Source organism: Erinaceus europaeus, chromosome 12 (assembly GCF_950295315.1).
Source record: "Erinaceus europaeus chromosome 12, mEriEur2.1, whole genome shotgun sequence".
Taxonomy (NCBI): Eukaryota; Metazoa; Chordata; class Mammalia; order Eulipotyphla; family Erinaceidae; genus Erinaceus; species Erinaceus europaeus.
Window position 1 is genome coordinate 33666401 of NC_080173.1, and position 17230 is coordinate 33683630.

Sequence of the window (17230 nt, forward strand, 5' to 3'; positions counted from 1 at the left end):
TGGTAAGAAACATGCCAGGGAGTGACAGTTGTCAGCATCCAGACACACTGCACACCTTCCCCATCAGCCTGGGCAGGGCCACATGACCCAGAACTGAAGGCAAAGAAAGGTGGGAGGTGCCTGCATGGTATACAGTCAGATGCTGCCTTTGGCATGTGCACCCACAGTTTTGTGTACTTGAAGACACTGCCCAACTGTGCACATGTGCAGTATTTTTGTAATATGTGTATATATATATTTTTTTGCCTCCAAGGTTATCGCTGGGACTCAGTGCCTGCACTATGAATCCACTGTTCCTGGTGGCCATTTTTTCCATTTTTCTTGCCCTTGTGCCCTTGTTGTTATTGTTGTCATTGCTGCTGGTGTTGTTGTTGGATAGGACAAAGAGAAATTGAGAGAGGAGGGAAAGACAGAGAAGGGGAGAGAAAGAAGACACCTGCAGACCTGATTCACCACTTGTGAAGTAACCCCCCTGCAGGTGGGGAGCCGGGTACTCAAGCCAATCCTTGCACTTTGTGCCATGTGCACTTAATCCACTGTGCTACTGCCCAGCCCCCTAAAAGTTTTTTTTATTAATGAGAAAGAGAACCAAAGCCTCACTCTGGCACATGTGATGCCTGGGATTATGCTCAGGACCTCATGCACTACTGCTTTCATTTATCCACTGCACTAACCCCTGGGATATTTCTAATTGTGCATTATTATTGGTAGAATTATTTTATTTATTATCATTATTATTATTCCTCCAGTGTTATTACTGGGACTTGGTGCCTATACTATGAATCCACTGCTCCTGGAGGCCATTTTTCCATTTATTTTTATATGATAGGAGAGAGAGAAATTGAGAAAGGAAGGGGAGAGAGGAAAATAGGCTTCTGCAGACCTGCTTCACTGCTTGTGAAGTGACCCTTCTGCAGGTGGAGAGCTAGGAGCTCAAACCAGGATCCTTGCATGGGTTCTTGCACTTTGTACTATGTGTGCATAGCTCAGTGCGCTACCACCCAGCCCCCAGTAGAATTATTTTCCAGCATTGTGCTTATCACCCTGAACTGAAAACTCAGCCTCCCACTCCATCCCTGAGCATGTATGTGACTTGTCCTCAGAAATATCTGTATGTCCCATCTGGGAAGTGAGGACCAATAGTTCAATACTGCACAGGCTGATAAAAGATTTGACTGTAAGGTTAGGTGAAGTTAGAGCACAGAGCCTGGCACAGATCCCCTGCCTATGAGATATGGTTCCTTGGGATGGGTTCAGGGGGTGTGTACTTATAAACTGAGACCCCTGAACGTCTACCTCAGGTCTGACTTGGGATGTAGAGGGGCTAAATCACCTAAGTGAAATTCTTATCTTCTGGAGGACTCAGCCCCACTGGGCAGCTGGCAGTAGCCTTCATGGGGGACGTCTGATTGACCAATGTCACTCCCTGTTTGAAATCACTAGTGTCCCTAGAGTGGAACCCACAGTTCTCACCTGCCTCGTGAAGACCTGGTGTACCCCTTTCTTCTCTATGGAAGTGCTCAGTATATACATATATGTATATTTTGTTGTTGTTTTGTTTTCCTCACTCCTGTGTTCCTGCCCTGAATGTTTTTTTTTTAAATTAAATTTATTTGTTATTGGATAGAGATAGAAATTGAGAGGGGAGCGGGAGATAGAAAGGGAGAGTGACAGAGAGACACCTGAAGCCCTGTTTCACCACTTGCAAAGCTTTCCCCCTGCAGGTGGGAACCTGGGCATGGACTTGGGTTCTTGTGCACTGTAATGTGAGCATTTAACCAGTTGTGCCACAGCCTGGTCCCTCCTGCCCTGGATGTTTGTATATGCTGTTCCTTTTCTCTGAAATGCCGTCTTCCTGTCTCCATCCCTCCCCTGCTGTCAAGCTTTCCCTGCCCGCTGTTCACTAGTGGTCTAGGTGATGCTTCCAGGAGTACTCCATTCAGCTTGTATGGTTATATGATGGACTTCTTGCCCACTGGAATGGCCACTCCTTGAGGCCTGGCTGGGCCCTTGCAGAGGCCCTCCCTCTAGACTCAAACTGTACTTCACAAACCAGTTCAGGGCTCCAACATTTACTCAGTAGCCAGTGGGAATCCATCACTACCTAGACTCTCAGTAGCTTAGGTCTGGCATCTACTGACCATCAAGGCCCCTGCAGCCTAGCTCTTCTTTACCCTCCCCTCTTCATGGGCTTTTGGAAGAGTGTGCTGGGCATCCACCGCTCCTGCTTTCTCTATCTTCTCCTGCTCATTCCCCTGCAGGGTGAGGTCTCAGCAAGGCCCACTTTCCACAGGAAACATCCCTGTGCCCCCGTCTGGGCTATCATACCCCTGGGGTGTCTCTCACCACACTCGGCTCCTAACTGCCTACTGTCTTACTACTCCCATACCGGCTGTGAGTTCCATGTAGTTTGGTGACAGTCACTACTGTTCCCCAGAACCTGGCATGGTGTAAGGTATGCAGCTCAAATCACAGTTAAATTGAATCTAAATGAAAATGCCTACTTGCTGGATGCCAAGTATTAGTGTGCAGATCTGAGGCACTTGCTAAGCTCTGGGTTAGGAAGGGAGCAAAAGCCCTGGATTATTAATCATAGGAATTGGTTGTGGTTAGGCCTTCCACAATGTAGGAGGATCACAAGTGGTTTTGGGAAAAAGGTTGTGGTCTGGGGTCTAGCTTTGCTTGCAGAGATGGAGTAGTGGGGCAGGTGTGGCTACTTGAGCAGGACCAGCTGGCTGGTCAGGAAGTGCTGGGTTTGATTGAGGTAAGGAGTCCTCTGGATGCTGTTAGAATGCAAGTTGATGTGCTCAATTTGCTTGCTTTCTGGACACAACACTGGGCTGTGAGCCAGAAAGAGGTCACTTGATGCTGGGAGGCTGAGTGCAGGTCAGGATGGCTGAAGTAGCTGTGAAGACAGCTTGAACACCTGGTGCTGGGGCTGGAGACCTGAAAGACCCCCATCTTTGATGAGGCTTCCAGGATTAGGAAGCTTCCACACCCCATCCTGTGAACTGGCACAAGGCAGGGATGACCAGACCTTACATCTTACAGAGAGTGAGAAGATCCTCTCATGGAGCCTGGTACTGCCACTTACCCAAGGGTGGGCCTGGCTAGAACCCTAGACCTGGGGCTAAACTTCTTCCTCTGACCTGGGGCTGGCTTCATTCTCCTTCCTTCCTTCCATTTTTTTTTTTTTTGCCTCCAGGGTTATTGCTGGGGCTCAGTGCCTGCACTATAAATCCACTGCTCCTAGAGGCTATTTTTTCCCTTTTGTTGCCCATCGTTGCTGTTGTTGTTACTATTATTATTGTTGTTATTGCTGTCGTTGTTGGATAGGACAGAGAGAACTCAAGAGATAAGAGGAAGACAGAGAGGGTTAAAGAAAGACACCTGCAGACCTGTTTTTACCACTAGTGAAGACACCTCCCTACAGATGGGGGCCAGGGGCTCAGACCTGGATACTTGTGCCAGTCCTTGTGCTTCATGCTATGTGCACTTAACCCACTGCACTACTGCCCAACCCCCTTCCTTCCTTCCTTCCCTCCCTCCCTTTTTTCTTTTTTCCTTCCTTTCTTTCTTTCCTCCTCCTCCTTTATTTTGCCGCCAGGTTTATTATTATTATTTTTTACATTAATAATTTAATGATTAACAAGGCTGTAAGATAATAAGGGCACAATTCCACACAGCTCCCACTACCAGAGTTCTGTGTCCTATCCCCTCCATTAGAAACTTCCCTATTCTTTATCCCTCTGGGAGTGTGGACTGAAGGTCTTTTTGGGGTGCAGAAGGTGGGAGGTCTGGTTTCTGTAATTGTTTCTCTGCTGGATATGGGTGTTGACAGGTTGATCTCATACCCCCAACCTATTTCTATTTATCCCTAGTTGAGTAGGACTCTGGAGAGGTGAGGTTCCAGGACACACTGGTGAGGTAGTCAGACCAAGGAGGTCAGGATGGCATCATGGTAGTGGCCTGCAATTTGGTGGCTGAAAGGTGGTAAGATATAAAGCAAATCAGTGGCTGGGTGGTGGCACACTGGGTTAAGCGCACATAGTAAGAAGTGCAAGGATGTGGAAAGATTTTGGTTCGAGCCCCTGGCTCCCCACCTGCAGGAGGGTCGCTTCGCAAGCAGTGAAGTAGGTCTGCAGGTCTCTCTCTATCTATCTATCTCCCCCTCCTCTCTCAATTTCTCTCTGTACTATCCAAAAAAAAGTTTTTTTTTTTTTTTTTTAAGGTGGCCTCCAGGAGCAGTGGATTCGTAGTGCAGGCACTGAGCCCCAGCAATAACTCTGGAGGCAATACATATCAAATTCTTCAATAAGTAGGAGCCAAAGGTAAGAATAGAGCAAATGAAACTAGGTGTCTTTGTGTGGAAAGAAGCTAGAAAGTATATTTTAGGTATGTTTCAGGTGGCCCATGACTTTAGTAATTTTTGCCTGAGCCTGACAGCTAACATACAGGTAGGCTAGGAATATTATCTGGGAAGATGGTGTCAGAGTTGAGGATAGGACTGGAAAGCTGGATTATGGCAGAGAGTAGCTCCCAAATATGGGGAAAGTATATAAATGCCATTAACCATTAACCCCTAATGGTTACTAATCCCTAGCACTGAAAAAACAGTATCATCTGTTTTCCATCTACACCATGCCTCGGCCTCGTGTGAGCTTAATGTGCAGCTTGGTGATACGAGAATCCGGCATGAAGCCCAGCCAGTCTATCTTGGCGTTACTCTCGATCGCACTGTCATTTCACGAACATCTCATAAAAACTGCAGCAAAGGTGGGCGCGAGGAATAACATCATTGCAAGACTGGCCAGCTCCTCATGGGGCGCAAGCGCTTCCACACTACGATCATCATCTCTGGCATTATGCTATTCCACTGCAGAATACTGTGCCCCAGTATGGTTCCGTAGCCCCCATGTCCACTTGGTCGATTCCAAATTATATTCCTCCATGAGGATAATTTCTGGAACCATCCGTTCCACCCCGGTTCCATGGCTGCCAGTTCTTAGCAACATCGCCCCGCCAGATATTCGTTGGGATGCGGCATCATCTAAGTTCATTTCCCACGTCTATGCTCGACCGTACCTGCCAATATACGCGGATATCTTCGCCCACCCTGTCCAACGCTTGACGTCTCCGTCACCCAATCTGGTCCCCTATGCCTACACTGAACTTCTCTGTTCCAGTCTCTTGGAAACAGAGTTGGCAGTCAGCTGAGGTAAAGAACAAACACCTCATCACAGACCCCTGCAAGCGTCAACCCGGCTCTGACCTAGCACGTTATGATTGGGCCCTCCTCAATCGCTATCGAACAGGCCATGGCTGGTGCGCCGCTATGTTCCATCGCTGGGGAGCCAGGGACGACCCGAACTGCCCCTGCGGCTCCAGACAGACTATGACCCACATAGTCAATGACTGCCACCTCTCCAGATTCAAAGGAGGTCTCGAAACTTTACATCAGGTTCAAACTGACGCTGTTGACTGGCTACGGAAGAAGGGAAAACGCTAGAAGAAGAAGAACCATTAACCCCGTCAATCTGACCTAGGGCCCATATATATTCACATTTAGCACAGGAGCCTGTCAGTCTAAGCTTGCAGTCCTGGCCACAGCTAGGAACATTCTAGGCTGCACTCATTTCAGGACCAATCTTCCTCAAGTGTCATACTAGGTAAACCCAGCCTTCCTTTGGAGAGTGGGGCAGTCCCTACCATTGCTGCTCTACATTGAGGGCAAGGTCCTAAAGAGGCCCACAAGAGGGCTTATGATGATGTTCCTAACGGAAGTGTCTAGTGATGGTGGAGGGAGGGATCTACTAGAGGTCTAGGTCCAGAGAGCCCTAGATGATGGGCCACCAGGGTTATTGCTGGGGCTCAGTGGCTGCACCATGAATCCACTACTCCTGGTAACCATTCCCCCCCCTTTTTTTTTCCTATTTGTACAGAGAGAAATCGAGAGAGAAGGGGAGATAGAGATGGATGGAGAAAGAGACACCTGCAAACCAACTTCACCGCAACACCCCCCCCCACACACACACACACACACACGCAGGTGGGGAGAAGGGACTTGAACCCAAATTCTTGAGCATGGTGATTTGTGCTTTTAACTGGGAACACTACCAGCCAGCCCCCTTCTTTTCTTAGAACCAAAGCATCACTCTGGCATATACTATGCCAAGGATCAAACTCAGGCTGTCATGCTTTAGAGTCCAATGCTTTATCCACTACACCACCCCCGGGTGAGTGGCTTCACTTGAGATGTGCCTGAACTATGCACCTGGCATATGAAAGCAACAACAAGTTCTCTCTTGCAGGTGAGAGTTGGGGGGGGGGGGGCTTGTGCCTTTTACCGGGTGGGCCACCTCCCAGCCCCTGAATCTCCTTTTTCTTTCATGGCTGAGTCCCCAGTGCAGGGCATGCCTTTTTCGAGACTGAGGTCTTGGGGACAGTAATCAGTTCTCCGCTGAGTGAATGCACAGACACCACCGCCTGCCGCTGCTCTCTCGGGCGACTCCCCGGAACCCATGGGACACAGGTGGGTGAGGGCGGCGCTCGTGGCTCTCTCTCCCGCTCACCCCCACCGTCCATGAAATCCGAGCTGGGGCTCATCCCACATGCCCAAGCAAGGCCAAGCCCCGCGGCGGGGTGGACGGCTGGGAGACCTGTCCCGTCAGTCACCCTGAGTCTGTGGCGCCGTCCAGGCGGGAGCAGAGCGCGCACGGGTTCCCCAATCGCGTAAATCCTCTCCGCAGGAGGGCTCAGGATGCGGGGAGGGGCGGGACTGAAGGCGTCACCCCCTTTCCTCCGTAGCTTTGCAGGAGCCTCAGAGTACTGGGAGGGTGGAGTTGAGTTTTTTCTTTTTAATTATTTATAAAAAGGAAACACTGACAAAACCATGGATAAGAGGGGTACAACTCCACACATTTCCCACCACCAGAACTCCATATCCCTCTGGGGTGCGAGGATCCACCTACGTGCCCCCGCCCAACCACGCCCCCACAAGAGCCAGACCACGCCCCCTAATGGCCACGCCCCGAGAGCCACCCCGCCCTGAGAGCCACCCCGCCCCTCCCTGCTGCGAGGGCCCTCCAGCTCCGCTGCGGAGCCCACAGGCGCTGAGGTGAGTTGGCTCCGCCTGGCCTGGGACCCCGCCCCTGCAGGCTGGACACCCCAGAGGGACGCTAGGCCGGGGGTGCCCCCTCTGCTGAAACCGCCTCCTCACACCCTGTTCCGAGGCGCCCCTCCCGGCAGTGATCCCGATCCCGTCAGCGGCTGCTAGCTCGCTGGCCGGGGACCCGGCGCGACCCCAGGAGACACTGCTGCACCCTCCGGCCGGTCCCCTGGTGGCGCAGCGGCGAAAGTTGCAGAGCACTTCCGGGAGGTAGGCGCCACCTGTCCGAAGCGCAGCCCTCTGCCCGGATCCCCGCCGCGTCAGGGCGCCCGGGGGCCGCATCGCTGGGGAACCCGGTCCTGGCGAGGGGGGCGGCGGCGGCGGCGGCTTTCAAACTGCGCGCGCGGCCGGGCATCCCGGGGAGGGGGCACTTGCGCGGGGGTGGGGGGGGGCAGCGCCGACCGGCTGAGTTGCGCCTGGAGCCTCTGAGCTGGCGAGCGCTGTCCGAGCGTGGACGTGGCCCCGGCCAAGTGGACACACAGAGCTTCCCTGGGGAAGCCTGCGCGCTGTGGAGACGGAGCAGCTCGTTCCTGGAGGACTCTGCTCTCGGGCAGCTTGCACCGGGCTTGCCAAGCCCTAGATGCCCTGATCTGGAAGCCACCCAGGTAGAATCACGTTCTTGTGTGCAAAATGAGCTCTGTGGCAGGCCTTCGCTGTGGGGTCGAGCAAGTTTTGTGTCACCCCTCTATGCCACATTGGGAGGATAACAGCGCACCCTGTGAGTTTAAGGTGGTGTCTGCCTAGAGTCTTTAGAATAATGCCAGCTAGGTGCCGTGTGGTAGTGGTTCCAGCGTGTTTTTTAAAAAAAATATTTATGTTCCCTTTTGTTGCCCTTGTTGATTTTTTCATTGTTGTTGTAGTTATTTTTATTATTGATGTTGTCGTTGTTCGATATTAGATAGGACAGAGAGAAATGGAGAGAGGAGGGGAAGACAGAGAGGGGGAGAGAAAGACACCTGCAGACCTGCTTCACGCCTGTGAAGCTACTCCCCTGCAGTTGGGGAGCCGGGGGCTCGAACCGCGATCCTTGTGCCAGTCCTTGTGCTTGGCGCCACGTGCGCTTAACCTGCTGCACTACTGCCGGACTCCTCTGCCGTGGTTTTTTTGGTTGACATTGGTCTGGCAAGGCAGCCACATCCCGAGCTCCTCAGGGAGGCCAGTGGGCAGGGCACAAGTGGTTGCGGTGACGTCCCCAGACACTTTGAATTAGTCTTGGGCAAAATGTGCCCCAGAATGTGAGTTGAGAGGTGGCCTTTGTTGGGGACACACTCTGGGGAAGTGGGTTCTGGGGTTTTCTGTGGCACTTTGGGATGTGACTACTGAATGTTTGCCTCTAGGGTGGAGTGGATACACAGTTTCACTTGATTCCTGCCAATCTGGGGCCCCCTGACAGGCTGACATCCTGGACTTTCTGTGTAAATGGGAATCTGCTTTGGGGACACTCATTGTCTGTCCCCCCCCCCCCCCCCCCGCAGTTTGACCCTTCTGTCAGTGGAATCTCCCTGTGTTGCAGGGAGTATCCAGGGGAACCTCCAGGAATGTCCCTGCAATGTACATGACAGGCATGGAGCACAGGGGTCTGTTTTTCCAGAAGGTTCTCTTTCCCATGGTGTATGCAGAAGTGGACTGTGAACTTTCCGTTCTCATCCCCTGTGCAGAACTGGTCCAGATTTTGAGGCAGTGGAAACACCAGGCGCTCACATGTTCCTGCACACTTGCTCAGCCCGTGGTTCAGTGGAGAATTCAGGTGTGCCTCTGCTTGAGAACATCTGATAAGAGAGGTCAGCAGGGGAAAGGAGAAGCAAGCCCTGGAAGTAAGGATTGTTGGCTTGTGGTGGGGCCCTTAGTACATTTGAGCTCAAACAGCTCAAAGATGTCTCAGTCCTTTCTTTCTTTTTTTTTTTTTTTGCCTCTAGAGTTATTGCAAGGGCTTGGGCTTGGTGCCTGTTGTTGTAGCCTTGTTGTGATTATTATTGTTGTTGGATAGGACAAAGAGAAATGGAGAGAGGAGGGGAAGACTCATAGGGGGAGAGAAAGACACCTGCAGACCTGCTTCACCGCCTGTGAAGCGACTCCCCTGCAGGTGGGGAGCCGGGGGCTCGAACTGGGATCCTTATTCCAGTCCTTGTGCTTTGCACCACGTGTGCTTAACCCGGGTGCTACCACCCAACCCCCCAGTCCTTTCTTTGTCCATGCTCTTCCTCTGGTAAGCACTCCTGAACTGCTTCTTCTCATATCTGCCTCCATCTTGCCCTTTAGCTCAGAAGTCTCTTTTCTAGAGGATTCCTTCACCTGTCTGTCCAAAACATCTCCTTCCAATGTCACCAGTAACAGTGGGTCAGGAATAGCAGTAACACTTTTTGTTGTATTTTATTCATGCAACTTAACTTGAAATGATCTTGACTCATGTATTTCCTTATGACTTCATTGTCTGCAGCCACCCAGGAGAGTATAGAATCGAAGAAAACAGATGTGTTACCTGTTTCCTCTCTGAACTCTGGTCCTTGGCACATCATAGATGCTTAATAAATATTTCTGAATTACAGAATGAATGTTTACTGAGTGAAAAAAAGTGGGGCAGGAGTTTTTCTTTGTTTTGGTTTGTTTTTAAATATATATTTTTAATTTTTATTACCTTTATTTATTTATTGGATAGAGACAGCCAGAAATTGAGAGGGAAGGGGAGGATAAGAAGGAAGAGAGACAGAGATACCTGCAGCACTGCTTCACCACTTGCAAAGCTTTCACCCTGAAGATGGGGGCTGGGGACTCGAACCCGGGTCCTTGCACATTGTAACATGTGTGCTTAACCAGTTGCGCCACCACCCATCCCTGTTTATTATTATTATTATTTTTTAATGAGAGAGAACACAAGAACCAGAGCATAACTCTGGTACCTACAATGCCTGGGATCAAATTCAGGACCTTATCTTTTAAGAGTTGTGGTATGTGGGCCAGCAAAATAGCTCACTTGTTTAGTGTGTTGCTTTGCCATGTGCACAACACAGGTTCTAGCCCAGCCTCCACTAGTTGAAGGAAACTTTGGTGCTATGCGTTGTGTTCTCCTCTTTCTATCTTGCTTTTTCTTTAAAATTTTTTTTTGTATTATCTTTATTTATTTACTGGGTAGAGACAGCCAGAAATCAAGAGGGGAGGGGGTAACAGAGAGGGGGACAGACAGAGAGACACCTGCAACATTGCTTCACCACTCACAAAGCTTTCCCCCTGCAGGTGGGGTCTATCGTGTTTTTTCTTTCTGAAAAAACTCAATAAAGCAATAAAGCTTTGGAGATGACACCCTCCCACCCACACACACAAGCACACAAAAAAGTAGTGAGATGTAAAGGAAATGGCTATCAGGAGCTCCCAGCTAAAAGTGACCTTTAGGGGGAGTTGGGTGGTAGCGCAGTTGGTTAAGTGCAGGTGGTTCAAAGTGCAAGGACAGGGGTAAGGATCCCGGTTTGAGCCCCCAGTTCCCTACCTGTAGGGGAGTCACTTCACAGGCAGTGAAAGCAAGTGTCTATCTTTCTCTCCCCCTCTCTGTCTCCCCCTCCTCTCTCCATTTCTCTCTGTCCTATCCAACAATGACAACATCAGTAACAACAACAATAATAACTACAACAATAAAACAACAAGGGCAACAAAAGGGAATAAATAAATATTAATATATATATATAATTTTTAAAAAGTGACCTTTAGGAAGTTCACATACTTCAATCTGCAGTTTAAATCACTTCCACAATCTCTCCTCTTAGGAGTTGCTTAACCTGAATTTGGCTTCTCCCAGTGGGCAACTCCAAGCCTGTTGAGAAGTCCCTTCTACTGGAGGAGAGATGTGATGGAGAGACTCTGTTACAGCCCCATTTCTCTTCTGATGGGGCCCTCAATCTTTTGCATAGTCTACTCTGACCTTCCCATCAGCTTTGTATCCAATCTTCCTTCACTAATCGTGGGCCATTCCAGTGAGCCGTGGCTACTTCTCTGCCTTCACCGGGGGTTATGGAGTCTTATGTCATCAAAGGAGGTCTGAGGTGACAAGATATCAAGAGAAAACTGCAATAGTTTAGAAACCTTCAAGGCCAAGGTCTGCTTTGCTCAGACCCCAGTTGCTGTAGTGAGCCAAGAATGTGGGGACACCAGGGTGAAAGAGGCAGGTCAAGCTCTGTGTTTTTTTCTTTTTTCTTTTTTTTCCTCTCTGTTGTTGTCTCCCCAGGTTTTTCTGGATCATTCTTTAATCAATTTTCATTTGCTATGGTCCTCACTCTAATTTTCAGATTTAATCCTTCAACCCATTATCTAAATGGTTTGTACAGATATTGTTGGATTCATATCACTTTTTATGTACAGGTTGGAACTTGAGTGTAAGTTTGTTTGAATTTATGAATCTGATTTATTGAGTCAGTTCAGGTGTCTGCGTGGGAGAGCAGTGGTATGGTAGGTGGAGTTGGTTCTGCGGTGCAGAGCTGCAGAGATTAGCTTTGTTTCCGTCTTTAGTGAAAATGGTCTGTTGAGTTAGGAAAATGGATGCCCTTTTCTCTTAAAAAAAAAAGACAAAGAAAAACTTTGCAGTTAACTGAAATCATATCTGAGCTACTTGGTTTGTGCATGTCATTTATGTAGGAATCTCTTAAGAGGGAGGACTCTGAGGACTCCTGTAGTAGCAAAGGAAGCTGGCAAGGGCCAATGAGGTAGCTCAGTGGCACAGTGTTTGTCTTGCATAGGAGAGATAAACAAGATAGTATCAGCCCTGATAGGACTGGTGTCCCTGTGGTGGGAATGGCCAGTAGATAGCTGATCTAGAGTATGATGGCAGGAGTTTGGTTGGTGTGATGAAGATGGTGAACTGGCTAAGAGGTTCCTGAGTGACATGGCTATAAGAACTGGTTTCAGTCTAGAAAATTCTCCAAGAGAGTGGCATTCCAACAGAAACCTGGGTCTGTGAAGGAGCACTTGTGGCTCTCAGAGGAAGACCATCCTTTGTGTATTGACCCTGAGGTTGTGGTCACATCCTTGGTATAACCAGCTAATTCTTCAGCCCTAGCCATGGCCTATTGCAATGAGAGAAGGGAAGGGGATGAAAGTATTTGGGCCAAACCTCCCTGCCTCCTACCACCTTAGGAGGTGATTAGAGAAAGATTCTGGCATATATGTACTCAGGTAGACAAGAGGCTGAAACCTTCCCTTCTGGAGGGTTGACTCCAGGGTGTCGATGTTTCTTGAAACTGTCCCCAAGTCATTGAACATGAGCTGGGAGCATGGAATGACACTCACACACAGGAAAGCTAGCCCCACCACCTGCCCTGGCTGCGGGCCTCTTCCTGTTTGCATCACTTGGTAACATCCTTTTGTCACCTGCAGGGTACCATTTATAGAGAGAAAGTGGTCACTTAACAGGGCTCTGATGAAAGAAATGAAGAGGTGAAAACACAAGTTCCTCCCAGATTGGTTGGTCTCTGGGTTAGTGGATGTTATTTAATGTGGCCTGAAGGAGTTGTGGCAGGGAGACTTCTTGGAAAAAGCAATGGCTAAGAGGACACAGAGTGGGCAATTGATGAGTCATGCCTGTGAGAGTAGATGGGATGGGACAGGAGGGAGAGAGAGAACATGTGCAAAGGGCCAGATGATGCAAGCCTCTCTCTCTCTCTCTCTCTCTCTCTCTCTCTCTCTCTCTCTCCCTCCCTCTCTCTCTCTCTGTGTGTGTGTGTGTGTCTGTACTGTGGAAGGGAACTGACACAAAATCCTTTGATAAATGCCACTTGATATGAACTGTGTCTTATGTACCCACATCTTTTAAAAGTAATATTTTATATTTTATTTACTGGATAGAGACAGGAGCTGAAAGGGAAGGGGAAGATAGGGAGAGGGAAAGAGAGGGACCTGTAGCACAGCTTTACCCTGTAGGTGGGGATTAGGGTCTTGAACCTGGGTCCATGTGCACCTGACATGTGCTTTACCATGCGTGCCACTTCCTGGCCCCACCTGCATCTTCTTAATCACCACAACTCCTCCATGTCCCAAAACTTGCCTGCCTCAGCCCACCAGCTAGCTCAACTCACCTCCTTGTGCTAACACCCACTTCCATTTCCAGGCTCAGTGTGGTTCTAGATTGTTCATCCTGTGGATAGAACCCAGCCCTGAGTTCTGCTCTAGTGCTGAGCTCATTAATATTAATAACTTCCTGGAAGCTGGAAGGGTTCAACACACTGATTCTGATGCAAAGTAAAATATCTGGGGGGCATAGTATGAAGCACAAGGACCCATGCAAGGATCCTGGTTCGAGCTCCCAGCTCCCCACCTGCAGGGGGTCACTTCATAAGTGGTAAGGGTCAGGTCTGCAGGTGTCTATCTTTGTCTCTTACTCTCTGTCTTCTGCTCCTCTCTCAATTTCTCTCTGTCCTATCCAAAAAAATTGAAAAAAAAATGGCCACAGGAGCAGTGAATTCATAGCACAGCCACCAAGCCCCAGTGATAACCCCAGAGGCAAAAAACCAGAACAAAACAGTGAAATGTCTAGAGGATGTAGAGGTGGCAGTTTGGAGTCCTGTGTTCCAGTTTCAGCTCCACTGTCCCAATCAGAGGACCTTGAACAAGGTGACTAAGCTCTCTAGGCCTTAATTTCCTCCTGTGAGTGGTGACAGTGCTTAGTTATGCCTGTTAGATTTGCTGTGAGTATTAAGTGAGATGCTTCCTCTCAGTGTCCCCCTCACAGACCAGTCAGGGCTGGCTTGCTCTCACAGTCTGGTAACTTAGCACAGATCCCAGGTCTCTCTGTCACTGCTTTGTGCCCAGGTCTCCTGAGAGTTTCCCTTCTGATTTGGAGTCATCACCAGAGATGAGTGCTATTATTTTGGGAGATGATTTTTTACTTTTTTCTCTTTTATTTTTAAAATTGCCATCAGTGTTATTACTGGGACTCAATGACTGCACAATGAATACACCACTCTAAATGGCCATTTTCCCCCCTACCTTCTTAATAGAGAAATTGAGAGGGGAAAGAAATTGATGCCCTGGATTTGATCCTTGATGCCACATGTGACAAAGCAGTGTTCTCATCTTGTTGCATCTTTATAATAAAAGGGAATTGGGCGGTAGTGCAGTGGGTTAAGCGCAGGTGGCGCAAAGCGCAAGGACAGGCATAAGCCCCCGGCTCCCCACCTGCAGGGGAGTCGCTTCACAGGCGGTGAAGCAGGTCTGCAGGAGTCTATCTTTCTCTCCCCCTCTCTGTCTTCCCCTCCTCTCTCCATTTCTCTCTATCCTATCCAAAAACGACGACATCAAGAACAACAATAATAAACAACAAGGGTAACAAAAGGGAAAATAAATAAATAATTAAAATGTAAAAAAATGGTCTGAAATCCCATTACATATATAATTAACATAATAGTTATACAAAGAGACTCTCAAACCTGAGGCTCCGATGTCCCAGGTTTAATCCCATACACCACCATAAGCCAGAGCTGAGCACTGTACTGGTAAATAATAATAATAGTAGTAACAATAATAATAAAAGAAAATGAGAGGGAGAGGACATACATACGGGAGGGAGGGAGAGGGAGGGAGAGAGAAACACACACACACACACACATACACACACACACACAGAGAGAAAGAGAGAGAGAGAGAGAGAGAGAGCGCTAAACTACTGCTTCACTGCTTTTGTAGTTTCTCCCCTGCAGGTGGGGTTCAAGCCCCCTAGGGGCTTGAACCCAGGTCCTTACACATGGTAATGTGTGTATCCTACTAGGGGTGCCACTGCCACCCTCCCTTCAGCCCCTGGGAGATTATTTTCTTAGGGGCTAAATCTGAATCGTGAAATTGGAGGTGAGTTTGTTATGAGACATTGCTGAGACTTCCTCAGCCCAGCAGGGTCCTCTGTCATCCATCTTCCTGGACCCAGCTGACAACATCACCACAGCTTACCCTTGGTTTTCAGATCCTGGCAGCATAAAGGAATGCTCTGACTCATCTTCTACCCCACCCCACCTCATGTCATCTGCTGGACCCTCTAGTGGAGCTGAACTCCATGTGCCCCAGAGGCTTCTCCACTTGCCCAGTTTTGCCCCTATTCTTCCCATTGCTCACTTTCTGAACTTCCTGCACCACACATTCCCAGCAGCCTCTCTCTTCCTTTCTCCTACTCTTGTGGCTGGAGCAAACAACACTCTTTGGCATGAGAAACCCTTGTTATATTCTTAACATCCCCAAATTCAATGAATCAGAAGTTGTAGAGTGAAAGAAGACATGCTGTCTCCCCTCTTGCAGATCTACTTCAACAGAGAACATTTATGATTAGCTGACTATATTTCTCTCAGGTTTTTATGTAGTGTGTGTACCTGTCAAGCATCTTTAAGCACCCATCTGATGGGCTCACTTTATATGAATGACTCCCCAGCCAACTTCCTTCCTATTTAACTGTATGTCTAAGAGCTCTTTCTTTGACACATCTCTCTTTTTGGCCTGTCCAGACTTTCCTGCTCCACAGAAGGAGTGTATTGCTTGTGTAGAAGCTTGCTGTCTGTTCTCCTGGGCATACCTCTAGCAGTGGAATTGTGCATCATATGGTAACTCTGTTTAACATTTTGAGAAGCTATCTTACTGTGTCCCGAGTGACCACACACTGCGTTTTGCAGCCCCATCAGCAGTGAGTGAGGAGCTCACCTTCCCCTAGACTTGTTTTTTCTTCTCTTTTATGTCGATATCCTAGTACATTGTGGTTCTGGTTTTCATTTCTGTGGTGGCTAATGGTGGTGACTATCTTTTCAAAGACTATTTTTCAAGTAACTTTAGGTTCACGGTGAAATTGAGAGGGTGTGATAGAGATGTCTTGTATACTCCTTGCTCAACACATGCACAGACTATTTATTTCATTATCAATTTCACTTGCCAGAAATTTGCATTTTTACCCAGGATGAACCTATAGATTGACATACCACAATTGTTTAGAGTTCATAGTTTACCTAAGGGGTTACTCTTCTTAAATGATTAAGATTTATTTATTTGTAAGAGAGAGAAATGGGAGCTGGCAAGTGGCTCACCTGGTAGAGTGCAGATGGCACCATGTGTGAAGACCCAGGTTTGAGCCCTGAGCCACCACATACGAGTGGCTACAAGGAGGAAGCTCCATGAGTGGTGGAACAGTACTGTGGTGTCTCTCCCTCCCTTTCTTTCTTTCTTTTTTTTTAATTCTATATTGAGGGATTAATGGTTTACAGTCGACAGTAAAATACAGTAATTTGTACATGTGTAACATTTCTCAGTTTTCCATACAACAACACAACTCCCACTGGGTTTTCCTCTGCCATCATGTTCCAGGACATGAGACTTCTCCCTAGCCCCACCCCAAGAGTCTTTTACTTTGGTGCAATACACCAACTCCAGCCCAAGTTCTGCTTAGTGTTTTCCCTTCTGATCTTGTTTTTCAATTTCTGCCTATGAGTGAGGTCATCCCATATTCATCCTTCTGTTTCTGATTTATCTCACTTAACATGATTCCTTCAAGCTCCATCCAAGATGAGGTGAAGAAAGTGAATTCACCATTTTTAATAGCTGTGTAGTATTCCATTATGTATATATACCACATCTTTCTCTGCCACTCATCTGTTGTTGGATACCTGGGTTGCTTCCAGGTTTTGACTATTACAAATTGCACTCCTATGAACATAGGTATAATCTTTTTGGATGGTTGTATTTGGTTCCTTAGATATGTCCCTAGGGGAAAAAAAAAGATATATCTCCAGGAGAGGGATTGCAGGGTAGGTCCACTTTCAGCTTCCCTGAGGGTTTTCCAGACTGCTCTCCACAGGGGTTAGACTAATTTACATTCCCACCAGCAGTGCAGGAGGGTTCCTTTGTCTCCACAACTTCTCCTCTCCCTGTCTTTCTATCTAGAAGAAGGGGCGGGGGAGGTCTCTGAGAATGGTGGAGTCATGCATGCACAAAACCCTAGCAATAAGCTTGATGGGCAAAAGAGAGAGAGAGAGAGAGAGAACACCAGAATTTCACTCTGAGATATGAGACCCTAGGAATTGAACTCAGGTGGTCTGGGAGATGGCTCAGTGGATA

The 17230-nt window shown here is 48.3% G+C and overlaps 1 protein-coding gene across 3 annotated transcripts in view; it reads left to right on the forward strand.

The window, feature by feature from the left end:
* The first annotated feature begins 7040 nt into the window (after positions 1–7040).
* Positions 7041–17230, forward strand: part of ARHGEF3 (Rho guanine nucleotide exchange factor 3) — a 337446-nt gene continuing 327256 nt past the window's right edge. Inside the window, exon 1 of one of the 3 annotated variants that reach the window (XM_060203100.1) lies at positions 7041–7117. Coding sequence is in view for 1 of the 3 variants with exons in the window: in XM_060203097.1 (XP_060059080.1) it covers positions 15727–15729 (3 nt within the window). In the remaining 2 variants the exon portion in view is untranslated. Of the gene's footprint in view, positions 7118–7152; positions 7774–15710; positions 15730–17230 lie in introns of those variants that run through there. The other 2 variants (XM_060203099.1, XM_060203097.1) reach the window with 2 other exon arrangements.